Source organism: Aulonocara sp. 'chitande type north' Nkhata Bay, linkage group LG11 (assembly GCF_057382095.1).
Source record: "Aulonocara sp. 'chitande type north' Nkhata Bay isolate Kocher_YH1m ecotype deep benthic linkage group LG11, A_spYH_male_GT1.1, whole genome shotgun sequence".
In the NCBI taxonomy this organism is placed as follows: Eukaryota; Metazoa; Chordata; class Actinopteri; order Cichliformes; family Cichlidae; genus Aulonocara; species Aulonocara sp. 'chitande type north' Nkhata Bay.
In genome coordinates, this window is record NC_141354.1 from 18,491,254 (window position 1) to 18,503,706 (window position 12,453).

The 12,453-nt window shown below is 46.0% G+C and overlaps 1 protein-coding gene across 6 annotated transcripts in view; it reads right to left on the minus strand.

Moving 5' to 3' along the window:
• The window catches only part of col14a1a (collagen, type XIV, alpha 1a), a 163,737-nt gene that overhangs the window by 96,071 nt on the left and 55,213 nt on the right, over nucleotides 1-12,453 (minus strand). For all 6 annotated transcript variants that reach the window (XM_086310883.1, XM_086310881.1, XM_086310882.1 and 3 more), the window contains 3 exons: nucleotides 3,088-3,220; nucleotides 2,661-2,699; nucleotides 1,480-1,619 (listed from right to left, as the gene is read on the minus strand). In XM_086310883.1, coding sequence (XP_086167009.1) covers nucleotides 1,480-1,619; nucleotides 2,661-2,699; nucleotides 3,088-3,220 — 312 coding nt within the window. The remainder of the gene's footprint in view (nucleotides 1-1,479; nucleotides 1,620-2,660; nucleotides 2,700-3,087; nucleotides 3,221-12,453) is intronic.

Below are 12,453 nucleotides of genomic sequence, written 5' to 3' on the forward strand. Positions count from 1 at the left end.
TTCTGCCTGCATTCCTGGGTGTTTGGGCTGCTAGTCTAGTCTTCATATTACTTCATTGTCGGGTCTCCACTGCTTCATCTCTGCCACCACCAGGATTTAGGCCCTGGGTAGGTCCTGTCCTACTTTGTATCACTTTTGGACTATGCTCTGCTAATGTAGCTTCCTCGGAGTCTAATTGCTGAAAATTTTATTACTATGAATTAAGTTCAGTTCTTTCAAATTTTCTCTCCTCATTGAAAACTGTCAGGACTAAAAACTGACTAACTCCTGTTAACTGATATTATAAATAGCAATAGGTGTGAACTGCATCATCCATGTACAGTTGTGAATGTCTTGTATTACCTGGTCTTCATCTTTTCTGGACCCTATTGGATTACAGTTATTCTTTACAATTTACTGTTTGTGTTTATCTCATTTTTGCACGTCCTGCCTTCTTGGTCTTCAACTTCTACACCAAGACGTGACATGAGTGTTGAGACAAGGCTATTCAGACCCAAAGGATGGGGAGGAGCTGTCCACTGTGACTTGGGTGCTGAAACACTGTGTCCAAGTGGAGGTGCAGACACACGCGTGCATTTTCAGGTACATAAACAAACAAACAGAGTTTTCTCTCTTTCTCCTTTCATCTGTCTTTCATACACGTCCGCAACAAAACATGCCGAAACTTTGGAAAAGACGTGTGACCTGGAACGGCCCTTGGCCATCAGCCGGCAGACAGGTTTAAGCTTCCTCGCATTTTGTGCAGCTTTTGTTTCTCTTCCCACCTCCCTTTGTTTCTTTTGCTCTTTTCTCTGCTGCCCTCCATCCCCACTCGCAGTGAGGTAAATGGCTGCTGAAAAGATAATGGAATGTCTGCCGGCCTGGCCTGGACTCTCCATCTTCTACGGCTCTGACACCACATTGGGAAATTAAAAGAGGGGAGGGGGAGTGAAGGGAGGCTGGAGGATAGAGAAGAGAAACAGAGAGATAGAGGGACAGAAGAAGAATAAGGGAAAGGCTGACTACTCGTGTGTGTGTGTGTGTGTGTGTGTGTGTGTGTGTGTGTGTGCGTGCCTGCGTGCGTGCGTGCGTGCGTGCGTGCGTGCGTGCGTGTGTGTGTGCATCAGCGATCAGGGTCAGTACATGGCACTGAGCTCAAGGGCTCTTAGAAGAGATAGAGGGATCAAGAACGAGGGGCTAAGTGGCCCGGGACTAAAAGTGTAATCAGTTTTCTGACTGTAGCAGACGACCCAACGCTGACCGCTGTAGGGCCATCCAGTTGGATGGAGGTGGGAAACAACAATAATCTTCCTCCAAAAACAACTTCAGTGTTGTCTATTCCACATAATCAGCATTCACAATTCACCAGGGAGGCAGTTTGTGATGGAGGGCAGCTTTAGAAGCTGCAAACATGTAACCCGGATCTAAAACACCTCTTGAGAGGGAAAAAAAAAAATTAAAATCTGGGAACTAACATAAACCCTTAAACCTCCAACTCACAGAGTCCTTGTGATCTCCGCTGAGGCTTGTGTAGGCGACCCTGTAGCTCTCCACGTTGGGGTCTTCCAGCTCCCACGAAGCCTCTAAGCTCTGGGTGGTCTCGTCACTCAGCTGAAGGTTTCTCACAGCCTGACGTGCCGCTGAGACACCACATCACAGATTCGCTGTTACTGTACCAAATTACTCTAGATATTATTTCTCAAAAAATTAGGCTTGGCTCAAACTTTATTTTCTTCACACTGTAAAAATATCAGGGGGAAAAAGCCAGCGTGAAAGTTTCAGTTTCAGCTCGACACACTGTGATTTGGGGTGCTAAAGAAAAGTATTCTCACAAGCACTCACAAAATGCTTTTGTTTAGCTTATATGATGCATCCTTAAAGCACTAACTATGATTTTTTTTCTTCTTTCTTAAACAAAGGCAACCTGCTGGTGTTTAGTCGGCTGCTTTGAACTGTGCTTTTTAGAGGGCCACTTGGATTTTTAAACAAAGCAGATGTGCTGTGTGAAACTTTCTAGGACAGTGGGCAAAAACTTAAGTAAAGGAGACATGTTGCTTTTGTAAGCTTTTGAAGCCACAAGACTCAATTAGCTGTAGTCTGCTTCTAAAACAACAAAAACCCATTCCAGATGGCCTTTGGTCACCTTTGAGAAGCCAGAATCTGAACTCCAGTCTCTGGATGAAGCCAACTTGGTAAACACACTTATATAAATTCAAACTTCTAGGAGAGACTCTTATCAGCATTTCAACTTTCTCTTTAAAATGAACAGTTTCAACATTTCTTTTTCTAATTACTCGGTAATTTTGCTTTTGCTTCTTGAAAATAAATAAGCAACAATGGCCAAAAATCTGCTACAAGGACTAAGAGAACTACGTTTTCACTTTGGCAACATAGGCCTGCACTGGCAGCTAGTGGAGCCTTTCGCATTAAAATGGAAATTGCCTTCCTTGACAGATGCCTTGGCTTGAGCCATGATTAAAATTTGGCCAGTCTCTTTGCAGGGATAGTTTTTCAGAAAAAGTACCAAGTGAAATTAGCCTTCTGTCCACTGGACACATGCTAGCAAAAAAATTAAAGCAACTGCTTTTAAGTTTCATGGCACAGTTGTACCTAAGACTAGCTGACCTGGTTTTTGCTGACATTTTGAAGCTTTACAGAAAGCCAGCTCAGACGCTTCTTACCTGTGGTTTTGGTAGAAGTTGTTGTTGTCTGTGTGGGCACTGGGGAAATACAAAGAGGACAAATCAGATAATTGGATTCAAACTCTGCTCAACAACTCTTTATGTCGATAAGTAAGCCAATTAGACAGGAATACGTAACAAATCACTGATGGTAAAATAGATTTTCTTCTCCTGAGATAAGCTGAGACAAACAAATCAATGCAAATGTGTTCATGCAGTGCTTTGCTTTGACTCAGAAATGCTCATTTTCTTATCCTAAATGCACATGTGATTGCACTGATCTGTTATAATAAGCAGACAGCAGTGCTCTATCAGGAGGAATTACATCTCAAGGAAAGCCGTGAGCCTTACTATTGTCAAGTTTAATATTGATTAGATAAAGCAAAAACTCACAGCTCTGTGAGTTAAACAACCTCGTCACACTTACATGTGGTTTGAGTGACAAAGACTGTGTCGCTCTCAGACTTGTCTTTGAATATGGCCGTCAGCATAACTTCATACTCAGTGGAGGGACTGAGGCCGGTCAGTGTGTATCTGTTATCACTTCCACTCAAGACCACCTACAGGAAAGAAACAAACCTCATATTAGATCTGATTTCCAACAGCGCGGTCTCTCCAAACTTTAGAGACGTGATGGCTGATAGTTTCCAAAAATGTCAGATTTGTTGTTCTATAACTTTGTTCAGACAAAACAAAAAATATAGACAGTACTTTCAGCAGTATTGTTACTGAAGCAATTACAGTTAAGTGATAAACTCACTTAAAAACTTTAAGTGATTTGTGTTTTTATTTGCTGCTATATTTGCCAGAACAAGTTGAATCTGAAGAATTTTGTAAGTTCAAATATTGCAAAACAGCAAGAATGTTATCAAACAGTCTGATGATGATTGGTTGGCAAGATGGCGTCGTAGCGCGAACACCCGTCTCGCTGTGCTCCGGTGAGGTCCCCCGATTATCCGTCTAAAATACGTGTTCACCTGGTGAAACGTTACAAATGTGCGTGGGAGTAACTCTATAATGAGTCTGGACGACTATTTTTCTAAAATGCCTAACGTCAGGTCTAAGAAAAAGACAGCTCCGGTTGTGCAAGCTAGCGACATTGTGGGTCCTATGGCGGCTGAGCCTGAAGAAGCTAACGCCAGCGACACAGAAATCTCCGCTGACGCTGAGGAAACTGGGAGTGATATCGACCCGAATATCCTTGCGGCTCTGAGTAAGATAACTGACAGCATTACAACTTTATTGGATGTTAAAGTTGATACTGTGCTGGCCGCAATCCGTGAACAGACGTCTCGGATCCAGGCTCTGGCGACACGGGTGGGAGACGCCGAGATACGGATTTCAGGCGTGGAAGACACGGCAGGTGTATTGCAGGCGAAAGTGGCTCGACTCGAAAAACAAGTGACTGACATGGCAGACCACATGGACGATTTAGAGAACCGCAGCCGCAGATGTAACCTTCGCCTGGTCGGGCTTCCCGAGGGCACGGAGGGAAATGATGTTGTCGCCTTCATGGAGTCATGGCTCCCCTCCTATCTCGAGCTCACAACTAAAAATGGGAAGATCAAACTAGACCGCGCTCACCGCTCTCTAGCACCGAGGCCGGGCCCCAGCCAGCGCGCCAGACCCATCATTATGAAGCTTCACAACTTTGCTGATAAACAACGTGTGATGGCCGCAGCTCGGCGCCTGGCTACGCAGCCGAACCAACCAACAAGTCGGATCAAAGTCTCCTTCTTTAATGATTATTCAGCGGCGGTAACCAAGAAACGCAAGGCTTTCGACGAGGTGAAAAGCTGCCTGAGGAAGAAGAATGTGGATTATGCGCTTCTCTACCCCGCCACACTGAGGCTGTTTGCCAACGGCAAGGAGAAGAGATTTAACACACCGGAGGCAGCTGCGTCCTACGCGGACTCGCTGCCCTGAATCCCCGTAACCACCGGAGTACTCCTTTTCTTCACACTATGCCTTAATTAACCGGTGTGAGTACTTGCCGAATCTAGGCGTATATGACTCTTTTTTTTCGTCCTCGCTGCTTATAAGCGACCAGGTGAAATCTTCCACCCCATCGGGCACCGGACGGACTGTGTTTTCGTCTATGGGTAGGCGTGAGTTACGCGCGTGCAATGCCCTTCGGCTTTCCCGACGGGCAGGAGGAGATTGGTTTTTCCCTACATGTTTAGTAGGGCTGTTGCCAAATCACTGTTCTTTGAATGTTCCGTCACACAGCTCTTTCATGCCTTTTTTATTTTTATTTTATTTATTTATTTTTTCAACCAGGGTGTGGTGAACCCTTTGGCTCAATATGCTTTGTGTGATACATGAATAAGTCTAATAATGAGTAGGCTGCGAATATGCACCTGGAATGTACGAGGGGTTCACAGCCCTATTAAGAGGAGGAAGATATTTACTTGTCTAAGAAAGGACGGTGTAGATGTTGCTATGTTACAAGAGACACATCTTGATAATAATGAACACTTGAAGTTGCAACAAGGATTATATGGACAAGTGTTTTTTTCATCCTTCACTACAAGAAGTAGAGGAGTGGCAGTGTTGATTAGGAAAAATGTACCTTTTGTAGTAACTGATTGCGTTAAGGATCTGAAGGGCCGCTACGTGATAGTCAAAGGGATTTTGCAAGGCCAAAATATCTTATTACTGAATGTTTATTTTCCACCTGCCCACCCAACTACCTTTCTTACCAAAATGTTTCTGGAATTAGCCCCATTTCTTCCTAACTCTACCGTTATTATTGGTGGTGATTTCAACTTAATGTTAAATCCGCTTATGGACAGATTTCCACACAGCATTGCAACTCCTTCTCCTCAGGCCAAAGCGCTTCATGCTCTATGCGACGAGTTTGGACTTGTGGATGCTTGGAGATATACTCACCCCTCCGATAAGCAATACACATTTTTTTCGGCTCCGCATAGGTCCCAAACTAGAATTGATTACTTTTTTCTCCCGAAAACTGACTTAGGTTCAGTAGTATCGTGCGACATAACAAGCATAATCATCTCAGATCACGCTAGGGTAATCATGGATCTCGATCTTAAAGCTGCGCTTCATAGGTCCCGCCACTGGAGGCTTAATACCATTATTCTTAAGGATGAGGAATTTACCTCTCACTTCTCTGCAGAATTTAAAGCGTTTTTGGATATCAACACCCCCTCAGCTACTACTGCCTCTGTTTTGTGGGAAACATGCAAAGCTTATGCGAGGGGCCTAATTATTTCGTATTCTGCGACAAAGAAGCGACAACGGATGGAGGAACAAAAATCTTTAGAGAGCGAATTGATGGATAAGGAGAAAACATATATTGCCTCCCCATCACCACCATTATGGCAAGAAATAACCGCACTCAGGTCAGCGCTGAATTGCCTTCTTACCAGAGATGCAGAGAAGAAACTTAAATACACCAGACAGAGGTTCTACGAGCATGGAGATAAGGCCGGTAAATGTCTGGCGTACTATGTTAAGAAGCGCGCAGAATCGAATACCATTGCAGCGATATCTGATGAAGGTGGCCACAAGATATATGAAAACAAACTGATAAATGACTGTGTTAAGAAGTTCTACGAAGCCTTGTACTCTTCTCAACAAGTCCCGGAGGGGGTGCAGCTGATGCATAATTTCTTCACCCAATTCGACTTACCAAATTTGTCAGAGGAACAGAAGACTGCCCTTAACAGCCCTATAACTAAGACCGAAGTGTTTAAGGCTATTAAATCACTGCGAAGTGGAAAGTCGCCAGGGCCTGATGGCTTCTGTTGTGAATTTTATAAACAGTTTCGGGATATTATTGTGGAACCGCTTCTTGATATGTTCAACCACTCCTTCATTACGGGTGAATTCCCGCAGACACTGAAGGAAGCCAACATTTCCCTAATTCTAAAGAAAGGGAAGTGTCCTGATTTGTGCGGATCCTATAGACCTATAGCCCTCTTGAATGTAGATAGCAGACAAGAGCTTCTGGACATCTGGACTCACAACTCCAACAGTTTTATCGCCGATCTCCGACTCATCCCAGAGATCTCCAGAACACCGGAGGCTGCCCACTCTCCCCGGCTGGGCGGAAGTGCACGCAGACGGCGCCGAGATCGTAAACAAAGGCGAGGTAGGCGCGGAGGGCTACGGGCTAAGCTAAAGCTAACACCACACCGGCTGCCTTTACCCAGTATTTTTCTCGCCAATGTCCGTTCTCTGGCAAACAAAATGGATGAGATACGGCTCTCCATCACTAACAACAGACGGATTATGGACTCAAATGTCATGTTTTTCACCGAAACATGGCTGAACAACAGCTGCCCGGACAATGCTATCGAGTTAGCAGGACGCCACACACACCGAGCCGACAGGCTAGCAGATGACTCCGGCAAGACCAGAGGTGGAGGTTTGTGCATTTATATTAACAATGCTTGGTGCATGAACTCCACTACTACTGAGAGTCACTGCTCACCTAATGCGGAGTTTTTAATGGTCAAATGCAGACCTTATTATCTCCCCAGAGAATTCACTTCGATCATACTCACTGCCGTGTATATACCCCCCGACGCTAATGCTAGGTTGGCCATGAAAGAACTTTCTGCAGCCATTAACAAACACCAGAATAAACACCCCGAGGCTGCTTTTATTGTTGCTGGCGACTTCAACCACACCAACTTAAAGACAGTCCTCCCCAGATTCCACCAACATGTCTCCTGCCACACCAGAGGAGACAAGACTTTAGACCATGTGTATTCCAACCTGGCTGGAGCCTACAAAGCCACACCCCTCCCCCACATTGGACAATCGGACCATCTCTCCCTGTTCCTCACACCTCGGTATTCACCACTCATCCAACGTGTGAAACCTGCTGTGAGGACAATTAAAGTGTGGCCAGAGGGGACAGACGCAGTGCTCCAGGACAGATTTAAAAACACAGACTGGAATATGTTCACCCACACAGACCTGGACCAGTACGCCTCATCTGTACTGGATTACATCTCCAAAACCACAGACAGTGTCACCACCCAGAAACGGATCACCATGTACCCCAACCAGAAGCCTTGGATGAACCGGGATGTTCGTCTCCTCCTGAAGGCCCGCAACACTGCCTTTAGGTCAGGAGATGCAGTCAAAGTCAAAGTCAAAGTCAACTTTATTTGTCGATTCTGCCACATGTACAGGACATACAGAGAATAGAAATTGCGTTACTCTCAATCCCTAGATAAATAGCAAATGAACATTTAAATATATTTAAATATAAAAGTGATTAAAAATGCAAGTAAAATAATTAAAAAGTAAAAATTTAAATAAATACAATTTTACATATAACAAGAAAGCTATACAATATACAATATAATGGGTAAGTGACATTGAGTGTAAACCAGGCAGAGTAGTGCAAATAGGCAAATAGTGCAAATGGAGATTTAGTAGTGTACGGTAAGAGAAAGTGTAACAACAAAGTCTTATGAGGTAATGGCAGTCCAATGCTCCACAAAGTGACTGGTAACTGGTGCAGGCCAGTGAGTGAGTCAGAGAGTGTGTGTGTTTGTGTGTGTGTGACAGAGTTCAGTGAGACCGTGGAGGAGAGAGGGGAGAGGGGGCAGAATTGGGAGGGAGTTAAGCTTCCTGACAGCCTGATGGATGAAGCTGTCCTTCAGCCTGCTGGTCCTGGCCTGGAGACTCCGCAGTCTCCTCCCCGACGGCAGCAGCTTGAAGAAGCTTTGCATTGGGTGCGTGGGATCAGCCGCTATGCAAAGGGCTTTTTTAGTGAGACGGGTGCTGTAAATGTCCTGGAGGGAGGGGAGAGAGACACCAATGATCCTCTCTGCAGCTCTCACTATGCGTTGGAGGGTTCTATGACAGGACGCATTGCAGGCTCCAAACCACACAGTGATGCAGCTCGACAGGATGCTCTCGATGGTGCCTCTGTAGAAAGTGTACATGATGGGGGCTGGTGCTCCTGCTCTTCTTAGTTTGCGGAGAAAGAAGAGACGCTGCTGTGATTTCTTGGCCAGTGCTGTGGTGTTGTACGTCCAGGAGAGATCCTCTGTGATGTGCACACCCAAGAACTTGGTGCTGCTCACTCTCTCCACAGACGCTCCGTCAATGGTCAGAGGAGCATGTTGGGTGTGCATTCTCCTGAAGTCCACAACAATCTCCTTCGTCTTCTCCACATTCAGAGAGAGATTGTTGTCAGCACACCACGTGGCCAGGCGTCTCACCTCACTTCTGTAGTCGGTCTCATCCCTGTTGCTAATGAGACCCACCACTGTTGTGTCGTCCGCAAACTTGATGAAGAGGTTGGAGCTGTATGATGGAGTGCAGTCATGGGTCAGCAGAGTGAAGAGGAGGGGGCTCAGCACACATCCCTGCGGGGCCCCCGTGTTTAAAATGATGGTGCTGGATGTATTACTGCCAACCCGTACTGCTTGAGGTCTTCCGGTGAGGAAATCCAACAGCCAGTTGCACAGTGAGGTGTTGAGCCCCAGCTGGACCAGTTGTAGGCACACGCCTACAGTACAGCCAGGGCTAATCTAAAGAAGGGCATCAAAAAAGCCAAACACCATTACAAAAAGAAGGTAGAAGAACACTTCTCCAACTCCAACCCCCGACGCATGTGGCAAGGACTCCAGACCATCACAGACTACAGGACCACCAAACCCTCCCCCGCATCCTCTGATGTCTCCTTCCTCAACGAGCTCAACAATTTTTATGCTCGTTTTGAGCGAGGGAACCCCACAACCACAACCAAAGCAGACATGACGCCAGACCACCAACCTATGACTCTCTCCCCCACCGATGTAGGAGCGGTGCTGAGCAGGATCAATGTCCACAAGGCTGCAGGCCCTGATGGCATCCCCGGGCGTGTTCTCAAAGCGTGTTCTGGGGAGCTTGCAGGAGTGCTCACAGACATATTCAATCTGTCCTTGGCCCACGCTGTGGTACCGGCCTGCTTCAAATCCACCTCCATCGTCCCGATACCCAAAAACTCCAACCCATCTTGCCTCAATGATTACCGCCCAGTAGCACTCACCCCCATCATCACTAAGTGCTTAGAGCGACTGGTCCTAGCACACTTCAAATCCTGTCTCCCCCCCACCCTGGACCCCCACCAATTCGCATACCGCCGGAACAGGAGCACAGAGGATGCAGTCTCCATCGCAATGCACTCTGTCCTCTCACACCTGGACAACAACAACACCTACGCCAGAATGCTGTTTATAGACTTCAGTTCAGCATTCAATACAATCCACCCCTCACAACTCATCAGGAAACTGACAGACCTGGGTATCAGTTCCCTCATCTGCAAATGGTTACTGGACTTCCTGACCAACCGCCCCCAACATGTCCGGCTGGATAACCGCTGCTCATCTACCATCACAATGAACACCGGTGTACCACAAGGCTGTGTGATGAGCCCTTTCCTCTACTCCCTCTTCACCCACGACTGCAGACCTGCTGATGGTTCCAACACCATCATTAAGTTTGCAGATGACACCACGGTGATTGGCCTCATCAGTGACAACGATGAGGCCGCCTACAGGGAGGAGGTGGATCGTCTGGCTGAGTGGTGCGACAGAAACAACCTGCTGCTTAACACCGAGAAGACCAAGGAGCTCATCGTGGACTACAGGAGGAATGCTGACCCACATCCACCCATCCACATTAAGGGGACGGCTGTGGAGCGTGTGAGCAGCTTCAAGTTCCTGGGAGTCCACATCTCCGAGGATCTCACCTGGACGACCAACTGCTCCAAGCTGGTCAAGAAGGCTCACCAGCGCCTCTTCTTCTTGAGGACTCTGAGGAAGAACCACCTGTCCTCAGACATCCTGGTGAACTTCTATCGCTGCACCATCGAGAGCATCCTGACCAACTGTATAACAGTCTGGTACGGGAACTGCTCTGCCTCGGACCGGAAGGCGTTGCAGAGGGTCGTGAAAACTGCCCAGCGCATCGCCGGAGCACCACTTCCTGCCATAAAAGACATCTACAGGAAGCGGTGTCTGAAAAGGGCTGGGAAAATCATCAAAGACCCCAGTCACCCATCACATGGACTCTTCACCCTCCTGCCCTCTGGGAGGTGCCACAGGAGCCTCCGGACTAAGACCACCAGGTACCGGAACAGCTTCTTCCCCACAGCTGTCAGACTCCTGAACTCTGCCTCCTGACATCTGACCCACGTTAAACTCATGGACTGAACATACACACACCCACAATGGACAACTGTACCCTCAAACACAATAATAACATGGACTGAACCACCACTCACAACCACTAGCACTTTATATAGCCTCTGTAGAAACTATCTACACCCTCACTTATCTTAACTGCACTACTGTATAGCTCTGTGTAAATAATCATTCTGTACATTCAATAATCTTTAATCCTACAACTGTTTACAACTTGCATAGTTCCCATTTCTGTATAGCTGTATATCCCAGATTCTGTAAAGTTATTTATTTCATATTCTGTATAGTTTTTCATATTTATATCCTGTTCATATCCTGTACATAGCTTGTACTCACTACAGCCTGTACATACTTATAGTTATAGAATATTCACAACATACTTCATACCGTGTACATTATAACATACCATAATAGACCCATTTCTGTAATATACTCACATATCTATATTATTGCTAATATATATTGTAATATATCTATATCACTAAAGCACTTCTGGATGGATGCAAACTGCATTTCGTTGCCCTGTACCTGTGCATGTGCAATGACAATAAAGTTGAATTCTATTCTATTCTATTCTATTCAAGATGGCAGTGTTGCATCTGCCAAGCTCCAGGGGCGGCTTGGATCTACCTAATATTAGATTGTATCAGCTTTCTGCCCATTTAAGATTTGTGAGCGACTGGGTTAGGGGTAAAACCTCAATCTGGTCGGATATTGAGACAGCTCTGTCACAATGCAAACTGAGCGATCTATTATTTTGTAATGATTTTAACGGAATTAAGGCCCTTTGTACAAATCCTGTAACAATCAACACCCTAAAAGCGTGGCGAATTGTCCGCCGTCTTGAGGGAAGATCGAGAATAACATCAACCTTTACCCCTATAATGAATAACCCTGCTTTCCCTCCGGGTTCTTTGGACCCCGGCTTTCAACGATGGTCTGATAAGAATATTAAGTCTCTTGGTGACCTTTTCTCGGGTGGTGAACTCATGTCGTTTGAACAGCTTACCAACAGTTACGGCTTGCCTAGACAGGATTTCTTTCGTTTTTTGCAAATACGACACTATATCACTCACAATACAACCCTTGCTGAGCACCCTGAAGTATCTGATGTTGAGAGGGTTTTGTTTGGGCAACAGCTGACGGTGTCTCTGAGTTCATTTTACCATGTGCTTAATGCTTTGACTACCACTGATGCGCAGGGGATTAGAGGTGTGTGGGAGAGGGAACTGTCGGTAACCATAGATGAAGATAAGTGGGATACCGTTTGGTCTCTCGCAAAAAGGATTTCAATTTGTACTCGGACAAGAGCAATCCAATTTAAGATTTTACACAGATTACACGTATCCCCTCACCGCAGACACCTCTTCAGCCGCTCTCTTTCCCCTGTGTGTCTTAAGTGCAAAACTGATGTAGGGACTTTAACCCACTGTTTTTGGTCCTGTTATAAGCTTCAAGAATACTGGGCTGACATTACAGGTGAACTGGGGAAAATCTTCCACGTTGATATAGAGATGGACCCTTTGTCCCTGATTCTAGGTCTTCCAAGTGACCGCCTAAAAGCGGCGGCCAACAAAAGATTGTATAACACTCTAACATTTGCAGCCAGGAAAAAT